This window comes from Seriola lalandi, unplaced genomic scaffold, assembly GCF_002814215.2.
Source record: "Seriola lalandi dorsalis isolate HSWRI2012SDOR001 ecotype SW California unplaced genomic scaffold, Sedor1 jcf7180002054945, whole genome shotgun sequence".
In the NCBI taxonomy this organism is placed as follows: Eukaryota; Metazoa; Chordata; class Actinopteri; order Carangiformes; family Carangidae; genus Seriola; species Seriola lalandi.
Genome location: NW_019525496.1, coordinates 1,476,139 through 1,504,059, shown reverse-complemented (window position 1 = coordinate 1,504,059; position 27,921 = coordinate 1,476,139). Strand labels below are relative to the sequence as shown.

The window sequence follows — 27,921 nt, the reverse complement described above, 5'->3', positions numbered from 1 at the left end:
AAAAAAGAAAAAGAGCGGCAGGGAGTTTTGTCACTTATACTATCAAAGATTTTGATTATCTTACCTCAGAACCACTTCTTTTGATGTCGTCCTAAACTGAACCGTACATCATTCAAAGATGAGCTAATCTCCTGTCATACAAGAGCTGATGGGGATGTGGTCGGTTGGGTTGTTGAGGGGACACTTTGCTCCGTCTTGTTTACCCTGCTGTTTAAAATAATCAATCCAGTGCCAAACTGTCAGTATCACCACAGGGGGGCGGTACTAGGTCTGGATCAACAGAGATCAATTGGGTTCATGACAGTGTCCATGAGGACCGTAAATGACAGGCCCTTGTGTATTGATGCACAGTGTATTTGAAGAAAATAAAATATAGTTAACTTAAAGACATAATTTAGCACTATCATTATTAGTTTATAAAATCTATGTGCATTGATGATTTGAGACAAAATTAGAAAGTAATATGTACTCAACTGTGGTTGTACACTATTAAATTACTATAGTATCCCTAGATTATTACTATACACTTATTATGTCTGTGTGTGCTTATTGTAAAGCAATGTCTGCCTGTGTAGTAATGATTAATACAATTAAAATCAAGGGTTAATAGAAAGTACACATTACCAAGGTATAAGAAATATATGATTGTTCAGTGGTAAATTGTAAAGCATAGATACCATGAACAGAGCAGCCGATCTCAGTCTTTTCTAAGTGAGTTTGTATGTAAGCGTTATGCAAGTACTTCCTGAAAAGGTAGGCAGCCCAAAAAAAGTTTTTCTAAGCTTATGTAAAGAGTGTGATCTAATCTAATGCCTGGTAGTTTGTGATTGGTGGCTGATTGAGTGTGTGCAATGGGTAGCAAGAAAAACAAAGAGAACACAAGGTACTGTCCTTAAAAACAACCACCAGTAAAGCTGGTTGCCAAGCATCTGAAAGGATTTTATAAGTGCAACCTTTACTGACAATGTGCTTTTCCTATGACATTATCCTGCAAAGGAAATTGAGGTGGTAGCCTTGCCTTTCACTAGCACACTTTCAAATTATGTTACTGATGATGTTGATAGGGCAGATTATAAGAAAGGTTTGAGACGCAGGTTATCAGAATGTCAAGCTTGTGTGCTTCCCTGTTTGACGATGTTTACTCTCACAGGGCAGGTGCACCATATGGAGATCAAAGGATTGGAATTAATCACATGAAATCCCCTCTGCACAGTGAGCAAGAATTAACTAGAGGGTAAGGCAAATTGTGTTATAAAGTATACTGATCATATCATACACAAACCAATATTAGCCTTTTATTACATATTGTTTATCTGACTTGCAAGATATACAATATGATGTAAGATGCCGGTATGTCCCTCAGCCTAGTCTGTACAACCTGTAATATTGAAAAATTTAACTGAATTTTTCTCTAAATCAATTCCTTGTCCGCCAGTTTTTTATGAATTTTCTCTACCACTGAACATGTGGGTAGATCACCTCAAATTTAAGACCCCACTGAATACAATTTCAGTTTTATTTGGCATGAAAATTATTTTGTGAACTGTCTCAAAAACTCTCTTCAATTAACAGTCCTGTTTCAATACATAGGTAGCCACATTGGTTGAGATTACTCAGTGTAAAGTTATTGACAGTAACAGTGGGCCTGTATAATTTCTGTTCACCATAGGCCATCATGTGAATTATGAGTATGATGGTTAAATGATGCCAATATTTCTCAGAGTAGAGGTGATCTAAGTAATACAAATAGCATACATATAAAAGGACTCATCATCAATCATAGTTTTATTAATTAATCAAGCTAATAAAAACAAATATAGAAATCATAGAGTATCTGATACTGATGTGGCTTCATAACAGCAGGCATTAGCTACCGAGGCATAAAAATCTATCAGAATAGTATCATTGTTTACAGCAACAATTACACCTCATTTTCTTTAAAGGTATCACTACCTAAAGTTCAGCACAAGCAATACTGTATATAAGTGCATGTAAGCACATCTGAAGCTACAGTGCAGGTCAGTCATCAAAGTCTGGGATATCATCATAGGAGTACCCTGGGTAGCCCTTTGATGCATAGTAAGCTATCCGTAGGTGGTATATTCCAGGCAGGAAGACAAGGATCCCAATGATGAGGACAGGCACAGTTCGGTCTGTGTGCTGAGGGACGGAGAACATTTCAGACATTTATTTAATCAAGATATAATATAATATGTATATATATATATATATATTGCTTTGCTGTTAAAAAAAAAAAGTACTCACAGTGACCTCAAAGTATCCAGCCAGGAGAAGGGCGCCAATAATGATTAACAGAGAGCCGATTAAGAAGAGGACTGTGGCTAGTGCTATGGCTTTGTATGGGACTTTGGGTGGGCTCTTTTTGAACTGTAGAGGAGAAATATTTAATTAAAACACTTTTATCAGACACAGCAGGCTTTATAGAGCACTGCCCGTTTTCCCCACTCATACACTACACATGCTAAATTAGTCTGGCTCATAATGTACTGGAACTTCTTGGTGAATGTGACAGTCCATGACTGGTTCACAGATATTTTCTATCAAAGGGATTTGACTTTATGAGCTATGAAACTGTCATGATAACACTGTGCATTTGAAGATGTTAATATCTTAGTTAATCTTGGTGACTATTGAGCTTTTTCAAGAATGAGAAAATGAGCTTGATAATATAATTAGGGTTATCTCAGCCTGGGCCGCCCCACGTGTTTGGAGCTTGACCCACAAATGGCACATAGGACTCAGGAAATAGCAGCCCCTGCTGCTTCAATTTTGACCTCTCTTTTTAAATCTGTCACTCACAAGTACCCTAATGTTAATGAAGCACAATACTAAATCAATAAGGTGCCCCTTTAAGTTAATTATTTATCATTATAGGTCTAGAATTGCTGTTATGGAGTTAATTTTCAGAAGTGGGTGAACTCATGACAGCAAGTCAATCATTGTTGATAGAAACAGAATTATTCAAGATATAAATTGTTATAAATCTTGAAACACTGATTCAGTTTGCTGTCCTCCCCCCTCTCTTCATCCAACATGGATCATCATGATACACACTATAGTGGGCTGACCTAGCTTCATGCAGCCTGTCTTACCTGTAGGTCAATGTAGCCGTCATCATCAGAGGCTAGCCTTGAGTACCTAACTTTGCTGTTAGGAATCCCGTTGGACACAACGTTACGAGCAGGCATCTTATCCAGCAGTTTGTTTTCAGTGTTTTCAATGGGGCAGAAGCAGCTCGGCTACACAAGCTTTAACAACACTGCAGCCATCACCCGGATCATTCACAAGCTGTCTGTGTCAAAGTAAAGAAAACTATTACACCAGATCTGATGAAGTATTGCTACTACTTCCTAAAATAGGTCTTAAAAAGAGATTGCAGCGGGGTGTTGTCTGTTTATGATCTATTAACATGGATCTTCCGTGTTTACGACACGCATCTATGTCCCGCGCATGCGCACAACAAAGCGGATATTATGGATTTCCAATATTCAGCGTTACTCCAAGATTAAATGCTTTGTGTGCCATGCTAGATCAAAATTGCTTTTAGAGCTTCATATCAATTTAAAGTTGTCCCATTACTTTATTCTGATTAAGTGTTTTCCGTATGGTGGTTTGCACAGCTCCATGGCTGCCACGAGGGGGCGCTGTCGAATCTCATTTATATGACCAGGTCACAGTGAGCCGCAGACCTGCACTCTGAGATTCATCTCTTTGTGTGGAGGTTCATTTCCTGAGGTGTTCTCTCAGGCCAGCTTTATAATCACACTGTGTTCTCAGAAGATAAAGTTTCTGTCTTGGCTGCAGATTTTTGATACAAGGTGAAGGTTGTTTTTAGCCCCAGAGATGCAATCTGGTATTTCACATACAATATTTATTTCACATAAATTTTACAAAATAGAAATTGTGAGCACTCCTGAGTCCACCAAATTAAATAAGATACCATTATATTGAAATAATTAAATATATAACCTCTCTAAAATTGACACATTAATAAGTCTCTGTGACATCCATTATTCATCAAATCACATTAAAGTCAGGATTTGATAATAATTGGTACATCTAATTGTTTAATGTTTAGAATTGAATAACTAATATTCTCTGTAATTTCAATCATGGAGGAAGCGGACTCAATTGTTGGTGTATTCCACTCATCTCTGCCAGATACTGTCATCTCTCAGTTCATGCACAGCAGTAACCTGACTGACCGTGAAATAGACAAAACACACAAAAAATAACATTTGCTGGCAATTCCCTTGAAATGAATAATTAAAGCTGTTGTGGGAGGTATATTGTCTTTTTTCCCTCCTTTTTTTTTTTTTTTTCTTTTACAAATTGTGTTTCTCACATTCCCCTGCTGGTTTGTGGAAAATTGAACTGTCACATAGACAAATATAGACTCTCCTGTAGGCAGGATTCAGATAGCTGCCTAGCCCTGAAGCTACACAACAGTGGATCGTTGTGATTCAAGCTTTCTTTCAGAGCTGAACACTCTATATTCAAGGATAAATGTCCACAGGTTGTAAATCGCCTAGAAATACACTGTTCTTTTCATAAGCAGCAATAATAAAGTCAATGCATATTCTTATTGGATGCGCTCGCAGCATCAATAATAGACTTTTGCTGCTTTTAAAGTACTTGTTGGCGGAGAATGAGTCTCAAGTGATCATTAGTACGCTTTGTGACCTTGCCTGCAAGTTGCATTGTTGTAGTTTAAGGCCATACTGTTGCTCTCTGGAGGGATGTAAGGCTAATTTGTGTTTCATATTCCTGTTGTTTTTCACTGCATGTATGAATCACCATGCACTGTGCTGCACCATATTCTCTCTGTTCAATTTATCATGTATATTACAAATATATCCAAACTTCCGCAAAAAGTAATCTCTATAAATCCATCCTTGATGCAGCTGAACTTCATCTCTGTTTTAGGGGGATTAAATGTAAATGCATTTTCTCTTCAGACTACAGACTGCTTTTAAATGCACAATAGCTCCCACATATCTCCTCTTGTCCTCACTTCTCCAGAAGAAAACCACTATGGAACCCACCTATGCCCCCTGAAACGACTGACTGTGCAGACGTCTTGCATGTGCATGAGTTCATCTTCACTGTACCTGTTAACGACAATAAGAGACTTAAACTTTGCCCTTTGCTTTATGACTTAAGGAAGTTTCCTTGCTCATGTCTCACTCTGCTGTGTGACTGCATGTTTGCTGCGTCACTGGTGCGTATTCGTTTGTGCGCCAAATCGTTCTCTCTTATCTGTCCCGTTTCCTCACTTGGATGTTCAATACTCACAATCAAGGTCACTGCACAAGCTGCTTACCCTTCCCCAGTCTGAATTTAGAAACATGGTATTTAATTTATCTGCCCCATGGTCCTGAAACAATCTACAAGCGCAGATAAATCTGCAATTATTTTATATTCATGTATTCAAAATGAATGGGCCTCAGGATGAGACCACTGATGGAGTAATCTATCTGTAAGTAACCCTGTTGCCCTTTCTGTTCATTTTCGGACATGACTTCATGCATTGTCTAGTTGTCTTGTCCGTCTTTTCTTGCTGAAATACACATGGGTTTTAGGATTTCAATGGGATTTCCCATAATATATTGGTGCAATGTGCTTAACAATACAAATCATAATGCTGTTCAAGTGACATCTGGAGTTATTATTAATTAATCAGATGATCGGCAAGACTGTCATCAGTCAGAGGGGGGGCAGAGTGTGTTGTCATGTTAGATAATCCCCACCACTAGACCATAATGCCTGCACAGAAGAGCATCAGAACAGCTGAGCACACTGAGTCCTCAGGCAGTGTGTGTGTGTGTGTGTGTGTGTGTGTGTGTGTGTGTGTGTGTCTGCTTGGTAAGAAAACAGCAGCAGTCACCCCCTTATAACCCCTGAGTATGACACTGAACAGTAAGAGAACAGCGTTTAGGCCATAATTAGAGTCCTGTTCAGAGTAGAGTTCTGTCTGATAATTAGGTCTGTCTTCATTACAGCAATTGCAGATAGCACCACGACTGGAGCCCAATAAAAGCCAGAACCATTATACCACTTGAACACCATGCAATCTCCCTGTGGCTCAGCCTTTTTTCTTTTAAAGAACCGTCAGGTTTCAGAAATGATTAAATGTGGCATGTGGTGCAAAGGTGCTGCTGAGCAACAAGCTTTTCAAAATTTAAGATAATTATTCAGAAACTAATATAATTCTTTATTTTTGGGTTGGTTGAGCCACATCTGGAAGAAAGAAATGATTGAGCTGAGCTTGTGATTTTGTGCTTTGCTTGTTTGTGTGCTCATATATTGAACATCTGATGAACAGTAATATGTAGGTGGAATATTGGCATGGATAAGGTACAGAAAAGGGTTTCTATCTCTTTTATATTAATGCCCACACTAGCAGCACGACTAAAGGAATGGAGATGTTGGTCAGTCGGTCCACCACTACTTTCGTCCAGACTGAAATATCTCAACAATGATTCTACTGACTTTGGTAATCTCCTGACTTTTCTTCTAATGACTCCAGTTCAGTTTCTACTTATCCAGTGAAATATCTCTCCTGAATGGATTGGCACAGACTGGTGTAGACATTTATGGTTCCCGGATAATGAATCCTAATGAACTTTGGCGAACCTTTGATTTTTCCTTTGTCACTACCATTAGACTATTTGTAGTTTTAAGAGAAATATCTCAACTTTCTTGCTCCCTTCATGGTAAATTATATATTGAATTTTCAATTTGTCCAGTATTTTGCTTTATTTAGTTTGTCACGTATTTGCTGCAAAACCTTTGCCATTCCCAACAGCCTCAGCTATACATTGAATTTAGTGCCAATTAACAATTTTAGCATGTTACCGAGCAACATTAGCATGTTAGCAGTGTCATTGTGAACATGTTAGCATAATGAATTGTAACTCAGATCGCAGGCTCTCAGATTTGCTAGCAAACTTTTAGTCTTGTTAATGTTTTATTGTTAATGTGGGAGATGAGAAATCATATCGTTAAACAGATATGATCATTTTAAACAACCATACTTCATCACCCCAATAATAAGTACATCACGCTCATGTCGTAAAATCACTTTTTAATGGCTGACTTCTTGCTTCATTAAACAGAAACACTGACATTTGTGAATGCATAACTATATCAGTTTTGTGTATTTGTTGAGAGCACTAAAGTAGTGAAGGATTAGTCATCTTTGATTGAATATTCTCACTTTGGCCAGAACACTGGGAGCTTGTGTACGAATCATAGCTACCAAGCAGTAATGATGAAGGAATGTCTCCAACTTTTCTCTTACGACTTAATGTATGTCATACACCATGGTTACAGGAAGCTGCAGTAATATGTCTTGTACTTCCATTGCTACTGATGAGTCAAGTGTTCTTTTTCCTCTTTAATCTGGATTTCAGGTGCAAGGTTCAGGTTAGCTGTGTTTGTGTGTGGGTGGACAGCTAAATGCTGCAGGACACTTTACATGAGGAGCTTCCGCAACGCAGTGACGAATATATCACCTTTATTTCACAATGTCAACTCAGTTTATGAAAAAAAAAAAACACAATCATAGCGGGCGGCACAGTGGCTTCAAGAACATGATTCCAAACTGACACATAAAGCAGCTATTTCCATTTTGAATTATAAAGCATTTCATATCAGTTTTCTTCTAAAGCTATACAGCATTTCACAGTAGCTGTCTGCATTTTCCTGTTCTGATGATTGAAATCCGTGTATGTCACTGTTTCTCAGGGAGGATTTCTGTGAAAGCCAGAACCAAAGGAGAGTAAAATCACTGTAATGTCACTGTAAATGCCAAAATTAGTGTGAATGCTCGTTTCAGGTTTGTTGCCTCCATGACGGGAAATGTTTCTTCCAGAGCAGAGATATTGATTTCAGTATCTTTCAAACTCAGCAGCCCGCCTCACTGCATGGGCGGCTCAGACAGGTAATTGCTTTTCCAACAGGTCTTAGATAGAAAGATAGACGCTAACAAGATGCAAATACGCAGAAATCAACAAGCATGGGAGAATCATTATCATTATTTTTGTAACATTTTTTTTATTTTGTATTTAACATAGTCTCAGTGAGTTCCTTTTTTAACGCATACATAATTACACAATAATTGGTCTATAGCTGCAGTAAACACTTATTTAGAAAGTGCTCTGTCTGTGCCAGTGCAAGGCAATCATGCGTGCAGAATAATAGGCCATCATCTCTGTAAATGTTAGGGGTAATTGTAACCTAAATTGCTGTGAAAATTTTAAAGACTCTCCATCTGTGACATTTGCTTTTATAAAATAATCAATTTATTGTGCACACAAAATAGAAATGTCTGTTCATGTTAGTGCATTCTGCTGACTCGAATGTACTTTCAAAGAGCCCAGAGGTTTGCTTACAATTTTGCTTTTGAAATGACAAAAGAGATTTGTCCCCGGGATGTAACAGAAAGTAGAAAGACAGATGGTTGTAAGATTGATTGAGCTGAGAGGCTGTCCTTTAAATGGTCAAATGTTTACTTCACAGATGGGCTTAACATCTCTCACTGTGAGCCAGCAGCAGTCCCAGGTAAAGCCGTCATATCCACACACAATTGGAAAAGCACAAAATACACCACTGGCTAAACCAAGGATTTGTCCACAGTGGAAAGAAAAGAAAATAAAATCAATGTTCTTTGCTTATTCATGTGTGCGTGTGTTGGTGTGCTTGTTTTTGCTTCATCTCTTCATGATAGCTTAATTGAAAAAAGGTTTAAAGAAAAAAAAGTACAAGCACAGGCATTGAATGATAAAGTCCCAGATGAAATTGCAATGCCAGACAAATTGCAATGGACTGTTACACCTCAGGCATTAGCCAATGCGTATTGACTGGGTTGTGCAACAGATAGACCAGAGAGTCTTAGGCTATATATTGCATGTTATGTTTATATGTGCATTACTTCTTAAATCTGAAAAAATAATCTTTGGATTTCATGTCAAAGCACTTATACTTACATTTATTTAGATTACAGCCAGCAATATTTACAGTGTAATTATTCAATATATACTATTTAGTATACAGGGGGTATCAATACATTTCTTACTGGGTGCCACCACCAGGACAATATATACAAAGAAAGAGGACAAAAATTTGAGGAATAAGCAGGGTTAGGGTTACACTGTGAGTAAATTACAGCTGCAGTTATATTGTTGCCAAGGTAATATTGTTGCTGAAATGGAGCAAACGGTGCAAAACTTACATAAAATACTTGGGAAATTATATTGTTGAAAGTTTTTAATATGGGAAACTTTTTATTGTTAGTATGCATTATTGCTGTTTCTGGGGAACAAAGAACTGAGTGATGCCTGGGAAGGAGGGTGTAGCTTTACAACTGTAAAATAGTCATCTGTATGTTTTTAAAATGATAATAAAACACAAAATGCTTACACTGTAATTTATGGGCTGTTATCTAACAGACACTAAGTTGATAAAACTGCATCATAAAAACTAATGAGCTACCACTTAGGAGAAAGAATCATCATCTTCACTTTTATATTTCATTTCACTCATTGAATCCAAACTAATTAAAAAACAACCACCAAGTCATCAAAATGAGTTTTGAGAAGTGATTTGATACTCAATCAAGCAGAGTTTCTTCAGGTAACTCAAAAGTCTGCGTAGATTATAATAGAAAACAATGAAGGTATCTAGGCCACCAAATTCACCACTGAAGATTGAAAAGCACATTTATATGATACCTTTGTCTGTTTTAAAACAAAAAGTAAAGCACAACATCTCACAACTTCTCCAGTCATTGTGTCCTCCTGCAGTGTGCAGACAAGTGGCAAGGTGAGTGACGCCCGTTAATGAAACATTTCTGAATGAAAAGTCATTTTGGGCAGACGGTGACTGGTTGTGATGACGCACAGCGAGTGATGCTGAAGGGGGGTGAGGTGATGTGAGGATGAGGATGAGGATGGTTGGTGTGGTGGTGAAAGGGTGGGGGAGTGGGGGGTACACGAGGGTTACGGGAGGGGAGGGGGGGGGTGTTGGTTGGAGGAGAGAGCAGTGAGTCATTTGGTACTCATCATCACATGAAGAGACTTGGAGCACCTGAAGTCGGGCGTTGATTCCTGCAGATGTGAGGGGCTCTCCGTGATGAGCGCACTTGGCTTCCCCCCTCACCGTCTCCCGGTGCGAGTCAGCAGTCACCACCGCTTCCTAACGCGGCTCCGCCGAGATGTGAGAATCAAACTCAAAGTTGGGTGAGTCCCGCAAAATTTCATTTCAAGCCGTCAACTCGAGCATTTTGACTGAATAGTTAATTATTTCCTATTTACTTAACGCGTTTCCTCATTTGCTGTCAGTGCTGATGGCAGTGCAGACGCTCGTCAAATGTCATTGTTTCTGACCAAACGAGCGGACTTTTGCTAAAAGAAGAGGAGCGATTAATCAGAATTTAAGCATCATCTACTGATAAATTGAGCAGAAGTAGCCAGAAATAATGTTTATTTAATTTAGATATCAATTCAACTCCAGGCCATAATTTGTGAAGTAGTTAAGCATATGATGTATCCTCGCAAATGGGCTTTGCTTGAATATCAAGGCTATAATTGTCTTTCCACTCTGCCTGTCTAAAATAATAAGGCTGGGCTGAACTGATCTATAAATAGATGATTTATATGATGCTATTTCTGTTGTTTTTAAATCTCTCTTCAATTTATTAAACTTACGAATTATACATAATGAGAAACCACCCCTGGATATGGGTAAAGATAGTAGACCACAGCAGAGAAATGCAATATGAGGTCTCAAGTGGCAATCGACCATCACAAGTGCCTACAAGTCCCTGTCACTGTCATTTTTATTAAAGTGGATATCACTCTCTGTCACGTATAGTCTTGCACTGTGGCTTCAGCTTATAGAGCTGGGAATTACCCAGCATCCCAGTGAAGAGGCTGAGATTACATTTGAGCTAGAGTGGATGTTTACTCCTGGCCAATTAAAATAAATGCAGACATGGAGAGGCTGCGCTTGTCGAGCTGTCATCAACGTTATTGTTGATTCCTGTCCAAACCTCAGCACCAGCTGCACATCAAACACATCAACACATTGTCATGTTTCAGCCTGGAAAACAGCCAAGAACACAAAGTCAATATTTGTAGACTGTTGTGCGGTGGAGAAACATGCATGTAATTGAAAGGGAGCTCCAATGTTTTAAAGACAAAGTGAAGATGAATAACTTTAAAAAAAAAAAAAGCCCTTCAGCAAGGCATCTAACCTCCTGCTCGCTGTTGCGCTTCAGTATGCCTGCTCTTTCACTGGGCAACCCCCACTGTAGATGTGTGTTACTCTCAATGAATATTAAACAGATCGATGACTAACCAGTGTGCATTACTGTAGTGCACCTGGAACTATATAAATCCCAGCTGATATCCCATACTCCTCAAACTCTGACTGCAGTCTAGTGAAATCAACAGGTCCTTTATCCTGTAATAAACGTGTCAGTTTTCATTTACCTCAAAATGAAAAGTTTTAATCAAGAGTTTATGTCTTGTGAGTATACAGTACAAGCTGAATGAATCAATCAAATTAGGTTTTATTAGTCTCATTGGAAGTCTTCGCAACATGTAAATGGTTCAACTCTCAAGAAATAAGACTTTCCTCTAGCTTGAGCAAATTTTCTCTGATAAAAATGACAAAGAGATGAACATGATGATTTATACGCAATTTAATTCCAACTACTAGCCTCTTTATTGTTAATGTAATACTGTCACTGTCATAGCTACATCTTGTTACTGGCACTGATATGAACGCCCACCACCTAAATGATGTAATCTGAAACTGACCTGAAACTCAAACTTTACATGTCTCAATGGATCCAGTCAATATGACTGAACTTGTCTAACAGTAAATCCAGTAACAAACAATTTTAATCCAGCAGGGGAACTTAATATTTTAAGATGAGGTAACTTAATCTTTCCTACTGTGCAAAATGATGACGGTGTAATGATCTCCCGCAATGCTCCTGTGGATAAACATGTAACTCTTACTTGCATAATTACCTCGGAGGCATCAGCCCGACACCTCCTTCCTCTACTTGAGTGGGTGGTGGAAGAAGCTCTCAGGTGCTGGCTGCTCTGTTTATCGCATCCTGGCAGCACAGGAGAAAACCTGAGACATGAAACTCCATTAAACATGTTAAACAGCTGTACCTTCTGTATGGAGCAGAGGTTGTGGGAGCGCCGAGGAAAAGGTCAGCCAGTGGTTAATAGTGTGAAGCGATGGAGGAGAGGAGGGGGCTAAAGACATGAGGGGACTGCATAATGCCCTCGCTCTCACCGTTGTTTCTGCACAGTCTATCTTTGTGCGAAGCATATTTGACCCCGGCATTGTTGTGGTGATGGATGGATGGATAGATAGATAGATAAGAAACACACTCAGTAGAAAAGAGGGCAACTCAGATGAACTTTTAATTTACTCTCAAATAAAGCAGCTTAACAAAATCCGAAAATCGTCAACATGGCCGCACTACTTTTACTAGTCCCATCTAATCTACGTTTAGTTAAGGAACATCCACATTACAAATGTCAGTAATCTGCACAGGATTAATTTCACATCTGTCAAAGTGAAGGAATTTGCATGGCACTAAGACATTGTTTTCATGTTAAAGGATGAAAAAATTCAAAATGAATTTAATTTGATGTATCAAAGTCAGAGGGAGCGACTCCAGGCCAAAATCATCACTGCTGGAAGAGCAGCGCACAGTGACGTCACTTAGAAATCCAACTGAGCAACTGGATTCCTCATTTATCTTATTTTATATATAAATAGATAGCCACAAAGGAGAGAGGCTAATATTCTGGGATGACAAATGTTTAGGGAATAGTACGACATTTTGGGAAACATTCACGTTTCCTGAGAGAGTAGATTAATACCACTCTCATGTTTGTGCGTTACCTACGGAGCTAGAGCTAGCAGACAGTTACTGGAAACATCTAGCCTGGCTCTGTCCGTAGTTGACAAAAACTGCATACCAGCACATCTTAAAGCTCCGCAATTAACATGTTATATATATCAAAAAAAAACATCATGCAAAAAACAACAATTTGTGGTTTTGCTGGGAGCTATTTCTTGGTCAGGCTAGTGACTTCCAGGAAGTACTTGTAGGCAGATTTTGTTATCTTTGGACAAAGCCTGGCTAACTTTTGCCCCGTTTATAGTCCTTATTTAAGTATAAGGGAATTTCCCCAAAATATACACGCAATATTTGTTTAAATCCATTCTGAAGTAAAGGATCAATATAACTACAATTGAATACACACACATCAATTAATGTCAAATTGTAACTGTGTACTAGTTTGACCTCTAGCTGTAGAGGCCATAGTGTGATTTGTTTAGAGGGGTAAGAGTCATGTCGGGCTTATCTTGTTGTAGAACAGTTGAAGATCATATTAGCACCTCAAACGGGCAATAAAACACACACTAGGTCCTGTGACTGAGGTGACTACATTGTTGCCTCTCTTCAGCTATTCTTATTCAGCTCAATGCCTCTAGACTTTTAACTGTGTGATGTTTCCCAGACGATTCAGTGAAACAAGCGACTGGTCAGTCGTGATACCACTTTCTTTATTCCTCAACCTCACATTATGTTTAGTCGATAAGCGCAAGATGAGGTTGTGGTCACATTGATCTGACAGCAACAGTGGCTCAGACATTGTCTCCCGCCCACAGTCTTGATTGATCTGAGCTGAAGAAACATGGAAAAGAAAAAAAACCTGCAAAAATGAAACAATAGACCAAACGAGGATGAATGCTTTTGTGTTTTAGTGTATGTGATGGATGTATCAATTCTCTCAAAGCGGATTCTTCTGTCTCTTTTCAAAGGAACTGTTGCTGTATCCTGCGTGCTGTGTTCAAGTTGAAATTGCCCCCTGCATTCAACCGGAGGAACCTGGATGCTGCCTACTACTCACCTACCATCGAACGCAGAAAAGTGGTTTCTCGCTCCAATTTTTAAGAAAATGGACTTGAATTTTGTGCCAAAACTGCAGTTTTGTCTTTGTCCATTGTGTATCCCATCTATAAAGCAACAGTGATTTTGTACCAGCTGCATAATAACAGTTAGTTTTAAAACATTTTCGAGATGGATTTCCTTTCAACACAGTAGGTTTTGTCTGCATATATTATACTTCTCTGTCAGTGTTTCTGCATGCATCCTGTAGTTTTATTTTTTATGATGCATCGCCAACGTAATGGCTCATTTGCCAGAGGCATCATCATTCAAATTATGTTTTGACAAGACAGACTTAATGTGATCATTACTCTAATGGCTTTTATGAGAACGCCCTGATGTCCCTCTTCTGTTGTAGTGAACTTAAATAGGTGCGTGTTTCAGTCTACCTTTGCTGCACAGGACAGTGCCGAGCATCAGCATAGAACTGGAACAGATGGTTGCTGCGCTGGACAACATGACCCCAGCTCCTCTGACACAGAACTGCTCCAACTGCAGCCAGGCTTTACCCCCAGAGTTCAACGTGGTCAAGGCTGTGGTTTTGGGCTTGGTGCTTGGTGTCTTTATTGTGTTTGGAGTTGTGGGAAACATCCTGGTAATCCTCTCAGTAGTTTGTCATCGACATCTGCGGACAGTGACACATTATTTTATAGTTAATCTGGCAGTGGCAGATTTACTGCTGAGCTCCACTGTACTACCCTTCTCTGCCATTCTAGAGATCCTGGATCGTTGGGTGTTTGGACGGGTTTTTTGTAATGTTTGGGCAGCTGTGGACGTGCTCTGCTGCACTGCGTCCATCATGAGCCTCTGTGTGATCTCTGTGGACCGGTACATTGGAGTCAGTTATCCTCTGCGTTACCCAGCTATAATGACAAAACGCAGGGCTCTGCTGGCAGTGATGCTGCTGTGGGTGCTGTCTATCATCATATCTATTGGACCTTTGTTTGGCTGGAAAGAGCCGGCTCCGCTGGACGAGTCCGTCTGCAAAATAACAGAGGAGCCGGGCTATGCTATCTTCTCTGCTGTGGGCTCCTTCTACCTGCCTCTGGCCATCATACTGGCCATGTACTGTCGAGTTTATGTGGTAGCTCACAGAGAGAGCCAGGGTCTGAGGGAGGGCCAAAAGACAGAGAAGTCAGATTCAGAGCAGGTGATACTCAGGATACACAGAGGCAACACAACTGTATCAGAGGATGAGGCCCTTCGCAGCCGCACACATTTTGCTCTTCGACTGCTTAAGTTCTCACGTGAGAAGAAAGCCGCCAAGACCTTGGGCATTGTGGTTGGCTGCTTCGTGTTGTGCTGGCTCCCTTTTTTCCTGGTGCTACCCATCAGTGAGTATTGTCATGTTTATCTTTTGTGTGATTATTGATTGAGTCAGATGATGACCAAGACCTCTGTAGCATTTAACAATTATGAAAGACATTACCTCATGATATGAACAGATATGAGTGGTATTCTCATTTTACGCTAAAAAACAATTAGCATATTTCCCAAAATCTACTGGTTTGAGGATGCACAGGATATGCCTTTTAACCTTTTAATCAATAAGATTTCCCAATTTAAAAGTGCATCCATGTATTTGATCACCTGCACTCACACATAAGTCTGAAAGCCATTTTCTAAACTTCTCCATTAATTCGTTTTACAGATCCATTCATCGATTTATGGTGCTGCCAGGTTTTTTAAGTGCTAGTTAATTTAATATTTTGGTGATGTTACCTGAATTGCTCCTCTGTGGCGGCACATTGAAGTTACTTCATTCAGACAAGCCTTGTGGCCTCTTGAGCAGCGTAGTAAATGCTTTGACTCAGCCAGGTAGACGTTCTATAAATAGCCTCAATAAATCTTTCAGATCTGTGACAGCCTCCAGTGCTCCCCTGTGTGTAAACAAAAGCACAGAATTTCAGACCAGTGTATATTTTAAACAGACCCCTTGAATCAAGTGTCAAGCTGTTTCTTTTTTCCTTATTCTCTCCCTTGTGTCTGTGACTCACATCATCACCATACCAGTCCGGGAATGACAGATAAAGCCATCACGTTGGTGTCAGACCTTATATGATGTTCCCTTCAAGAACACCCAGCTTTACGAAGAGAAGCTTGAAGGGAAATCACACAGCTCTCCAACCATGCACACACTATATGTGTCAATGTTGGGGGAATGTGACAAGGAAATCCGAACCAAGTAGATATGAGATATGGCAAAAACCTCACAAATCCCACTGGGTTTTTATTTGTTCCATGCTCTCATGCTTGTAAATATAGCTGCTACCATTTGGCTGAGTACTTTCCTGACTGGGAAATGAGGAAAAGCCTCAGCTTACCAATGCTCCCTCACGAATGCTGGCATCAGGCTGCATACCGCTGCCACATATGTCTGTGGACAATGATAGATTTAGCAGTGAATCACCGTTTTGATGTGGCCCTAGATAACTTATGACTGTCTGATTTGGTTTATTGGAGTAAACATTGTTTTGTCATCAGAGAAAAATAAATTGTGGGAATTTGATAATGTCAAAATATCTTAAAAAGGTGAGTTGTTAGGCTCTGTGTTTATTTGCAGATTGTCCTCCTCTCTCCTTGACATTTCAGAAGTCCTTCTCAGGGACTATAAGGACGTGTGAAGAAAGCCATTGCTAATTTAAAGAATAACTTCATAGTGTGCCCCTGTGCCAATAGATGTTAAGACACTGACCATGAACTGAACCTGTCATCTTTCTTCCATCAAGGCATAAATCGTCCCTAGAAATATATTAAATAAATAGATAAAGATGAACTACATACCAGGCCTAAAAGCCACAGACTTTCAATGCCCTTTCTGGTTTAAAGCTTCAAGTTGGGGTGTTGTTGAGAAGGGACAGAAGGGACAGAAGGTAGTTCACTGGAGGTAAACACAAAAAAGATGTGTTAAGTTTCTCTTTAAAGCTGCACTAATGAGCTTTTTTATATTGACAATTGGTCAAATTACAATGTATAATGTGAGAAGGGTTGTTTAAAAGCAGCTGTTTTCAGTGAAAAAACAATATGATAAACCCACTGTATGCTTCCCAGCAAGTTAAAGGGAATATTTGTAAGTTTTCTCTGCCATCGAATGTGTTGGTGGTGGTGATTGTCGACTGACAGAAGCTTCGGGCAACGTTGAGTTTATAAGACAAGAGGTTATAATACGTCCTCTGAACAGCGCTGAATCTTTAAGGGAGATTGGACACTCCAGTGAGTCACTATCGGAAAGTGACAAGACAAGCGTGCCAACTTGAGAAGAAGAAAAGACGTGATAGGGACAAGTTGCCATTGGCTTGGCTGTCGAATGCTTGAGACAGTTATTTGCAAGTAAAGGAATTAAGTTCCTGGTAATGTAGCAATAGCAAAACAACTAGCGTGGTGAACACAGAGGAGTATTCAGCAGCTAAAGAGCCATCCCAGGAGCCTTTAGCTAAAAGGAAAGTGAATACTAGACTTACATTCATCAGTTTGCCAGAAACACGATTGCAAATGCAAATGTTAGTGTGTCTGCAGGATTTTTCAATCGGCAAATGTTTACCAGAACAATTCTATAAGGTCATGATATATAACAGTACGCCTTGTGTTTCCAGCTTGTTCTGCAGCCCCCAAGTGACCAAAGAACAAATAATGCTGCTTTAAAATGAGTTTAGTTTTTGGACGTTTTAATATCTGTGGCACTGAAAATCATATTTCACACCTTAGTTGCAGCAGTAATGACACAAAGCTTGCTACTAATGGAGGTGATAAATTGTCCCCCCCCCCCATCTCTTCCATGAATGTACTATTTTGTTGCCGTTTGGTCAAAATCTTGTATCTCAGCAACAATGAAAAACAGCCTTTGTAGCAGTCTTACCACAGATTTTGGAGGGGGCTCATAAACTAAAGGGTCATATAACTTTCTCAGCCCAAAATATGTTGTGTTTTAGTTGAAGGTAACATAAAAAAAACTGGAGTCACACAGTTTCCACATGACAACAGGCACTGATGCTTTATTGATTTTGGAAAATAATGCATTTTTCCAACAGCTGCAATATCTTTCTTTTTCCACTCAAAAAAGTGAATCTATCAAGGGTATCGGCAATAATAGAATTGTGCTTTTTGGCACAGCTGGGGATGAAATGTATAAGCTGCACAGACAGGCACAAAATAGTTTGCTCTCATACTCTGCACACCTCTTCTTTCTCTCTCACGATCTCATTTTTCAAAAGCCCACATTTAACCATCCGCACCAGCTCACCCAATAAAATATTTCACAAGACAGCTTCTCCCCTTCTTCCTCTGAAGATGGATGATAGATAGATATATTACAGCCACACAAGAAGTCAGCCATTTTACTTTCATGTTTTACTGGCAGCCACTGGATATGTGAAGAGTTACCAACATCAGGCCTGCATATAATGTGCCCATTAAGCCATTTTCTCTGCTTCTTCATTAAGGATCCCACTCACACTCCTTGCTGTGAATGCTTCCTCTAATCAAGAGCAGCACAATTTATGACAGCAGTTTTATTAAAATACTTAACCTTAATGGCAAGTAGGGAGCTTTTTCTTAGTGGAAGCAGGATAGATCAATTAAAAAAAAAATTGTCTTAAGTAGATGTAAATGAGGGCAATGATGTGTTTCTCTAAGTAGTTGCAAATCATATGTTTATTTCATATAACCACAACCTTTGATGGAATAGATACCAGAACAAGTAACTGGAGCTCTAAGAATGGAACTTAAATGATTTTAGATAAATGATTTGAGGGATGAAAGTGTTGGTCGGTTCGTCAGTTTACCACTTTGGTTCAGTTTGCAATATCTAAATAACTGTTGGATGGACTGTCATAACATTGTTTATGTTCATAATTCACCCCAGACGATGAATCCTGATGACCTTGATGATCTATTGATTTTTCCTCTAGCACCACCAGCAAGTCAAAAGTTCTTCACATAGTCTTATTGAAATAGCTTGGCATATACTAGACTACCAGATGTTCATGTTCCCCAGAGGATGAACGATAATAACTTTGTTCATCCCCTGACTTTTCATCCAGCACCACCATGAGTAAAATTAGCTAGAGATATTCAAGTTCCCTATATCCTGCATTTACATATAGCTTTATTTATTATTATTATTTATTACCAAGCAGCCTCAGCTGTACCTTGTGTTTAGTGATAATTAACAAATGTTAGCATGCTGAAATAAACATGGAAACTATTACCTGCTCAATATCAGCATGTCAGCATGCTAATGTTAGCATTTAGCTACAATCCCTGCTGTGCCTAACAGAGCTGCTAGCATGACTATTGACTGTGTGTCTTATGTCTCCACAGGCTCGATATTCCCTTTATACAGACCCTCTGACACTGTGTTCAAGATCACCTTCTGGCTCGGTTACTTCAACAGCTGCATCAACCCCATCATCTACCCGTGCTCCAACCAGGAGTTTAAGAAAGCTTTCCAGAGTTTACTTGGAGTTCACTGTTTGAGAAAGACTCCCAGACCACACCATCACCACCTGAGTGCAGGTCAGAGTCAAACACAAGGTCACAGTCAGCCTCTCGCTCTGAATCTGGAGGCTCCTTGCCGACTAAGTCCCTCCTCGTCTATGGCCCTGTCCAGAACACCCTCGTCCAGGGACAGCAGGGAGTGGAAGGTCTTTTCTGGAAGCCCTGAAAGCAGATCTGGACCGGCCGAGACGAGCAGGGCTAAAGTAGCCAAACTCTGCAGTAAAGGCTTCCACCAAACCTGCTGCTGCTTCCTCAGTGGGGGGACTCCCCCACAGGAGTCAAACTGCACCCAACCCCCTCCTGACGGTAACCTTCCCACCATTAGAATCCACCAACTGTCCCTGTCGGAAAAAGGAGAGCCTGTATAACCACTGTAATCCTTCATCCATTAGTCATGACTCCCCCTTCAAGGTCACAGACGAGAAGATATTTCCTTTTGCTCCATTAACATCATAAAGGATGAACTGTGCTGGAATGGCTGCTATGACATTTAAATTTGAAATATCTCTGCTTTGATATCATGCTGTGATTTTTCCTGGATGTATGATCGTCAAAATCTTCCAAAGAAATATCACAAGCACTATATGTTATCCCTTTTAAGAAGATATATTGTATGTTACCCCTTTAACAAAACAGCTTATTGGCTTTCTAAAAACAAGCTACTGCAAAATACAAAATACAGCGTCAGCATATCACTGACATTATTATATCTTTTTTTTTATCACAAAAATCTGTTAAATCAAATTTTGTTTAAGTGTTGAAAACAACCCTGTAAGTACTCCTCTGAGGTGGTGCAAATGAAAAGATCCGTATAGTGGAAAAGCTGTGAAATGATTTCTTCTAAAGGACCAAAAGATTTCGAGATGTTTACATATTTTATATTACAATAGAAGAATTCAAATGTATAAAAATGTAAATAGGAAAGTTTTATATATTGCATGATTTCACCAAATGTTTCAGAAATGCTGGTCAGTGGTGCTCCCGTCGTCTCCAGAGTTTGCCTAATGTTGTTCCTGTTGTCAAAATGTTGTTTGTGTACTTCTCTGTACACAGTAAAAAAAAACCAAGGGACCTTGCGTACTTCCATGTCACATTACAATAAATTTGTATGACATATTCCTAACAAGGGATTTGTGGGGACATATTTGGACTCTTTTTGGGTGTTTCATTGCTTTTCTTTGAGGGGAGGGGTGGGGAGGTTGATTCACTAAATATATAGCCCCTGAAAACTTGTAGTTCATCTATTCACATTCCCATAATTTCATCTACCTCTGAGCGGTGCCAGATGGTTGTCTTAATATACTCGTGTGGAATTTTAACTGACCTTGTGGTTGCTGACCTCAATCCTGACCGGCCCCCAAGCCTCTTAAAAAATCCAGCAGATTTAGAGATGTCAAATGAAGTCATACACAGTCTCAGACATTCTTCTCTCAGGCCCGTACTCCTTGTGTTTCTGTCTCTTTTAGTCACCATCCACATACAAAGCGCAGAGTCTCATCTCAGCCCTCTAAAGATCTTCAATGTGGGGGCGGTGTTTATCAGTGCAAAGGTGAAAAAATGAGTGTGTTCAGTGTGAGTTCAAGACCGCAAAGTGTCTCTCTGTTTACGCAGACGCATCAAAGGGCAGGAGGACAACCTCTGCCAACAGAATTGATTTATTTTCTCTTGGCTGCACCCTCTGTAGTAGCAAGATGTGCTCCCTTTTGTGAGTCTGAGAGGGAAGCGATGCACTCGGCATCATTAAACCAACATCCTCCTCTGCGCCTTAAGTTCACTGGTAGAAGTGGAGTGGACAGCTTTCCCACAGGGGAGGGCCTCGGCAATGCAGTGAGAGTGCTTGTCTGTGTCCGCGTTGTCATTGACTGGCGTGTCAGCGGACCTGTAAATCACACCGTCTCTTCACAAATGCCATCAGCAGAGGAGCTAGCAGCCGCAGCAATAAACTACAGATGGTACAGATGACCTAATTCAACCTTCCCTTTATTGTCTGCCTCTGTTGAGAATGGTGGGATTATGAACAAAACCTCAGCCAACAAATACCTTTGTGCCATGCTCTATAAAGATATATCAACCTTTCAAATGCAATAGCTGTAATGAATACCTATAATTAGATCTCCAGCCTTGGAGGAGTCAGATATATACTGGAGTAGAGCATGAACAGCCCTCCTGTGCTTCATCAGCACTCCCTGATTTTATCTAGCAACCTAATTTTATGTATTCTTGGCGAAACTATCAAGTGTATGATCTATATTTTCTCAGTATTCTTTTGTAATGCATTTGTTGTGATGGATGCAAATCACTGAACCCACAGTTACATTTCTTCATGAATGCATATACAGTTTTAAATGAATAAGAGAGATCGACTCTGGGAGGGATGTGGCCTGTGCTCCAGTGGATGGAAAGCACAGCAAGCACTGCCGGTGACTCATGTTTGCATGCTTCCCCAAGAGGGTTCAGCTTAGTAAAGTCTTCCTGATGCTTCTTTTCTTCTTCTTCTTCTTTTTCTTCTTCTTCCCTCTTCTTCTTCTCTTTCTAAAGCTCTCATCCATGGGTGAAGATGTTGACATTATAGGATTCCACCTCTCTGGTTTAATCAGTGCTCTCATCATACTAAGTCCTAATTGGACAACTGTCAAACAGCCAGGGGAGCCTCATTCCAACTAATAACAGAACTTCTGTTGACGTGTGCATTCACTGTGATGTAGCCGTTCTCTTGCTCAGTTCACTTTACCGGAAGCATCTCCCTGTGGGTGAAGTGTCTCGGGAGATGGAACAACACATCGCTGCTCTGAGGCTGAGGCTGTGCGTCACGAATCTGTGTCTCCACCTAGTGTCTCGCTGTCTCTCTGCATTTATTCCATCCACTGCTTGGACGTGGTGTGACTCGACAAAATAGTTAGACTTTATTTTACATGTCAAACAGTTCACTGATCTTTTGTGGAAAGGATTTTCACGTACATGTAAATGATAAGAGGTTCCTGGAAGGGATTGTGCAATTCAGGACTAATTACATGAACACTGTGCTCAATTTGTGGACTACATTTTTGATTAATTAATTCCAATTAACTGCTTATGTGACTAAGACAATCTTTAAGTCAGGGTTGGAAGAACTTAACTTCAGTAACAGTAGACATAACACTTTATCAAAAGATTTATCTATTTGTGTCTGATTAGGTTTTACACAAAAAAGTTCAATTAGCTTGTTAGGAACTCTTAAAATTACATCTGATACTTACTCCCTCATTGAAAGATCATGTATTTAATTTCAAAAGCGTAACCACCGGACAGAATACGTCTCAGTGTACATGTGCTGGAGGGTTATAGTTTCCACATCACATTTGTGTACATAAAATCACATAAAATCAGCTCATACGTTGACGTCATGAACTCAGATTTCCGGCGAGCTGTTTTCTTATTCAGCAGATGAATATGAAAACAACCTTGTGGTGTCAAAATCTGCTCACACTCACATCATTCTGCACAGTGAAGGTCAAACATCCAGCTGAAGTACCAGTAAACAAAACAGATGTCTGCGTGGAGGAGGGACTTTAAATGTTTTAGTGTTGGATTGTTAACACTGAAACATTAGTATGCAAGTAAAATTTTAGTCTTGTGGTGGATCTAATAAATACCTTATATCTGCTGGACTGTTTTAATCTGTAACAACGCCTCATGTAGAAGTAGCATAAAATGGAAAGTGCAATACTTGAGTGAATGTATTTTCCACTCATGCTTTTAAAGTGTTAGGTAGTAGATCAGCTGAACATGCAAACATGTACAATTTGTCTACAAGCAATGATATGATTCATTAAATATGTGCAATAAAATTAACTGCTGTTTATAACCTCAACTAAACTAACATTATCCCTATGTTCCCACAATAATTAGCAACTGAGCTAAATAATTCAATGAAATAATTATATAATAATTTAAAAGATAATTATAGGATGAAGTGTTTCATTTAAGTCCTATGTGGTTAACTTCATCTATACAAAAAAGAATCAGTGCCATAAATTTCATTTTTTTATTATTTTAATCCACCGAAGTCAACACAGATAGGGTCAAATGCTGACGGGACCAACGATTTCCCCCAAAACCCTGGTAACCTACAAAACATACATGACCGAGAGAGTATCACACTTGCTGGGAGAGGGGCAACATACATTACAACTCAATAACCATTACCAAGAAACTTCCCCAAATGTAAATCACTTCACATTATAGCTTGGCAAACAAAACCTACACTTGACAAGGCAATGAGGAAGAAAAAAATCCAGTGTTTTACAGTGTGGTCGTACAGTGTGGTCGTACAGTGCTGCGTCACTGACAACCCGTTGTGGTTTGGTGAATACGGTTACTACCTTGAGTGAATCCGGTGTCAACAATGTCGGGCAGATAGAGGGGTAAGAGAAGAAGAACTGGATATCTGGTAATTCATTCACAACACTAACACCGAGAACAGTGGACACATCATCAGCACGCTGAGGGATTTCATAAACATACTGAAGCGTTTTTCATCAGGTCTCAAAGATCATGGTTCCACCTCTTTAAAGAGCCTTCATAGATACAGTGTGCTATCAATATCTTACAGAATAGGCAAGCAAGTAGTTCAATTCAACAAATATCCTAAAACAAACAGACATATCCAATACAAATAAAAAGCTGCAAGCTCACATACAGTTTTACCATTTTGGATTGTTACGGGTGCAAAACAAATTCTGTCAAAATTGGGTAAAAGGTGACTCTACCCTGGCTGCTGTTATTACAAAGCTTACTCAACTGCTGTGTGGATGTGGACATCATCTGCACATATACAGCGATGGTCATATAGCACCAGGTGCAGAGAGGCTGTCGGCAAACCTCCCATCTAGCTTCTTCGTGGTGTCTTGTCTGTATCCTGAACAATAGACACCGGTCTGATTATTGGAAGCTTGTTGCCCTGACAACCTTTCAACAAACATGACGAAAAAACAAAATGATGAAATGAGGTGTGGAAAACCAAAAAAAAAACAAAAAAATGTCTCGTCTCATGTCTCTCAGACAAAATGTTATGTACCATTTCTCCCTGACACATATATTCAGGGTGAAATTGAATGAGTGGTTTAACTCTAAAATACCCTTTCTTTTCCTTTCAGTGCAGTCAGTGCTTTCCAAAACAACTTAATAAAAACATAAAACATCAGTGTTAAAAAATGAAGAAAGTGCAACTATAACACAAAAGTAAGACCAAAGTGAAATGTTCAGCTAATACTGCAAATTTGAAATTAAAAGGTCTTCTGAGATGCAAAAAAAATATTCTAATCTTCTGATCTTTCATGATTAGTATTTTCAGATTTTAAACAGCAATTTTACAGTGTAGCAGTGTTACAACATGGACAGTGGAGGCTTTACTTCCAACTAAAAGGTTGTAGCGTAACACGACCACCAGCACATTCTAACTAATATCTGTAAAACAGCGCAAGAAGACAAAAATTGTAAACAACTGCTGTTGCTAAAATGCCCGCTCATGAAACTGACCGCTTCTCAGGCCTAGTTTTCCTGTCACCTAAACTGCTCAAACATGGACCGCAAAAATTATACAAAAATGTAAACAAATGTAAACAAATTACTTTCATCAATAATCAAACTGGACTTTAAAAAAAAAAACAGCAAAAAAGCTGCTTCAATTCACTTGATCCTTCCTTGATGACAGTAGAATATGGCAGGAAAGATGAAACAGAATGGAATAGTGCTTTCTCTTTTTTTTTTCCCCATGAGGTGACACAGTGGTAGTGTGAGAACAAGAATGGATGGAGTGCTTTTGGGTGGGGTGCAGGGGGAGTCAGAGGTGACCAGATGTGATGTGACAGCGGTAAGAGTGGCCTCTGGTCCCGTGATGCCCTGCGCCCCGGCTCAGTTGTGAGAGGAGCTTAGCCGAGGCTGGTGATGTTGGCTTTCCCACCAGGGGGAGCCACGATGCGCTGAGTGGTGCGACGAGGAACATTGTCGTCAATTTGGGCACCTAAAAAAAAAAAAAAGAATTTAAATACAACATCATATAACTTAAACTTAGTCGTGACAGAGGACAATTCCTGCAAATGATATCTGTGCTTTGACTCACCAGACAGGCTGAAGCCAGACTGGTGAAGGTTGCGCACTGGCTGGTGAGTAAGCTGCTGCTGCTGTTGCTGCTGCTGCTGCTGCTGCTGCTGCTGCTGCAGCTGCTGCTTGGCAGGGGAAGTCTTCACTGAGGAGACTGTGGACATCACCTTGGGAGTCAGAGTCACCTCACACACCGGCCCATCGTACAGGCCCCTGGGGACTCCTCGTAACTCTGTGAGCTAAACATACAGGGAAATTCATCAGACCACAAGCTGTGCGGTTCACCAGTTGGCTGTACTCTAAGAGGTTGGCTCCTTTACAGCTGGATGAGCGCGCCTGCTCAAAGGTGCAACTACTCGCAGTTAGGACTCACCCTGCTGCGAGCCTTTATCCTCTTGTACACTTGGTCGGGGAAGGGTTTACGGCTGACGTAGCGCCCACAGCCTTCGGTGGTGTGAAGGCTGCCCTCCTCCAATACTATCTTGCCCTGGCTGATCACCACCAGAGGACCTCCACGCACCTCTGTGCCCTCAAAGATGTTGTACTCCACAGCCTGGGGGAAGAGGACATTTAATTAGGAGACAATGGAATCCACAGTGTGCCTTTGATACATGATTAACGCCACCAAACTATTTTTCATATATAATTATGCATAATGAAGAAGAAGATGACAATGTAAACTGATTTTCATTTGATATCATGTAGTCAATACAGGTAAAGTAACTATCTGACCAGGTTGTGGCTCTTAGCTGAGATGATCTTAGTGATGTCTGGGTCCCACAGCACGAGGTCGGCGTCAGACCCCACAGCAATGCGGCCCTTGCGGGGGTACAGGTTGAAGATCTTGGCTGCGTTTGTGCTGGTCACTGCCACAAACTGGTTCTCATCCATCTTTCCAGTCACCTTTTGGGACAGGAAAAAGAATCACATACTAGCATCTAAAAGAAACACAAAGATTTACCAGGTCATTTGCTCTGGAGTACTTCAAGAAAAGATTTTTTGGAGTGTGAAACACACTCACCACACATTTGTCCCAGATTAGGGACATCCTCTCCTCAGTGCCGTTGGTGCCCTCTGGAATTAGGCTGAAGTTATCTTTGCCTACTGCACGCTGAGAAGTCTGGAAAGTGCAGTGAGCACTCCCAGTCACCTGCAAGTCCCCACTATATAAGAAAGAAAGCAAGAAAACTTAGAATATGCTTAATATGTGCAGTAAGTGTCATCTTTGACCAGTTACTCATGAAAGTAAACTGTGACATTTACTTGCTACAGTTCTATCTTTGTGGTAAATGCAAGTAACTAAATGTCACTTCCGTGTCCCTCCTCCGTAAAAGGCATTTCATAATGAATGTAGTCACAAAAGGAGGAACAGCTGGATTAAAAGAGAACGCTTTACACAGCTGTAACACATGTCAGACTGTGTTCCTGGCACAGATCACCTACCATGACAACAGGGAGTTGAGGTAGTCGGGGGTGGTGGGATCGGGGCTGAGTGGTGGAGAAGTGACATAGGCTGCTGCCTTGGCCCAGTTCTTGCTCCAGTAATGAGTACCGTCAGTGCCCAAGCTGGCAGATATGGGTTCTCCATAAACCACAGCACCTACGGGAGCAGACAGGATGATGTCAGAGCGAAGTGTAAGTATACAGTATTTTGGCAAAGAAAAAGATAAAAATGTGTCCTCTTACCCCTTTTCCTGGCAAGAGCGATGACATCAGCAGCACTCTTACTCATCACCTTGGTGATGTAGAGAGGACAGTTGGTCTGATTGGCTATGGTGACAGAGCGATTGACTGCCTCAGCCTCCACCTGCGGACACACACCGTCAGATTCATAATCACCATACCGGCTCTCTGACAGCCTCTCATTTTCATTCTGGGTTAGTTCATCTTAAAAGTACATTATGTTGAAACCAGTCGTCCATCTTACCTCCTCTGGGCGGCTGAGCACATGACCTTCAGGGCCAGTGATCCCCAGCTCTAGAATACGTCTCTGCTCCTAAAACATTCACACAAAGAACATTATAATCCAAAAATAGAAAGAAAAAAAAAACCTACTGATAAAGACTTGAGCAACTTCATCAGGGGCTTTGTTACCTCTGCAACGATGTCTCCATTCTCAGCATGCACCTGCGCAATGGCTCCGAGATCTCTGATGACACTGAACACCTCATAGATCTAGAAGAAAACAACACACATTCATCAGCTCACAGGTCAGGCATCGACGCTAAAGACATCTAACAGCCTAGAAAACGTGCTCTGACAGACGACTCAGCGAAGATCCCACTAATATCCACCAGAAGCAAGCAAGCATACCTGAGAGTCAGAAAGTTGGA

General features: G+C 40.3%; 3 protein-coding genes across 3 annotated transcripts in view; 1 reads left to right on the top strand and 2 right to left on the bottom strand.

Annotated features, from left to right (window-relative positions):
• Positions 1-1,282: 1,282 nt before the first annotated feature.
• On the bottom strand, positions 1,283-3,463 carry tmem230b (transmembrane protein 230b). Its single transcript, XM_023393862.1, has 3 exons — positions 3,114-3,463; positions 2,266-2,388; positions 1,283-2,160 (listed from the first exon to the last, which is right to left on the bottom strand). The coding sequence occupies exons 1-3, from the start codon at positions 3,207-3,209 to the stop codon at positions 2,020-2,022; spliced, it is 360 nt and encodes a 119-aa protein (XP_023249630.1). The 5' UTR covers positions 3,210-3,463; the 3' UTR covers positions 1,283-2,019.
• A 6,653-nt stretch (positions 3,464-10,116) lies between these two features.
• On the top strand, positions 10,117-20,652 carry adra1aa (adrenoceptor alpha 1Aa). Its single transcript, XM_023393893.2, has 3 exons — positions 10,117-10,262; positions 13,885-15,345; positions 19,331-20,652. The coding sequence occupies exons 2-3, from the start codon at positions 14,448-14,450 to the stop codon at positions 19,873-19,875; spliced, it is 1,443 nt and encodes a 480-aa protein (XP_023249661.1). The 5' UTR covers positions 10,117-10,262; positions 13,885-14,447; the 3' UTR covers positions 19,876-20,652.
• A 2,865-nt stretch (positions 20,653-23,517) lies between these two features.
• dpysl2a (dihydropyrimidinase like 2a) overlaps positions 23,518-27,921 on the bottom strand; it is a 10,020-nt gene continuing 5,616 nt past the window's right edge. The window contains exons 10-14 of the mRNA XM_023394124.2: positions 26,610-26,751; positions 26,321-26,491; positions 25,962-26,141; positions 25,608-25,827; positions 23,518-25,508 (exon numbers count right to left, since the gene is read on the bottom strand). Coding sequence (XP_023249892.1) covers positions 25,417-25,508; positions 25,608-25,827; positions 25,962-26,141; positions 26,321-26,491; positions 26,610-26,751 — 805 coding nt within the window. The 3' untranslated portion in view covers positions 23,518-25,416. The remainder of the gene's footprint in view (positions 25,509-25,607; positions 25,828-25,961; positions 26,142-26,320; positions 26,492-26,609; positions 26,752-27,921) is intronic.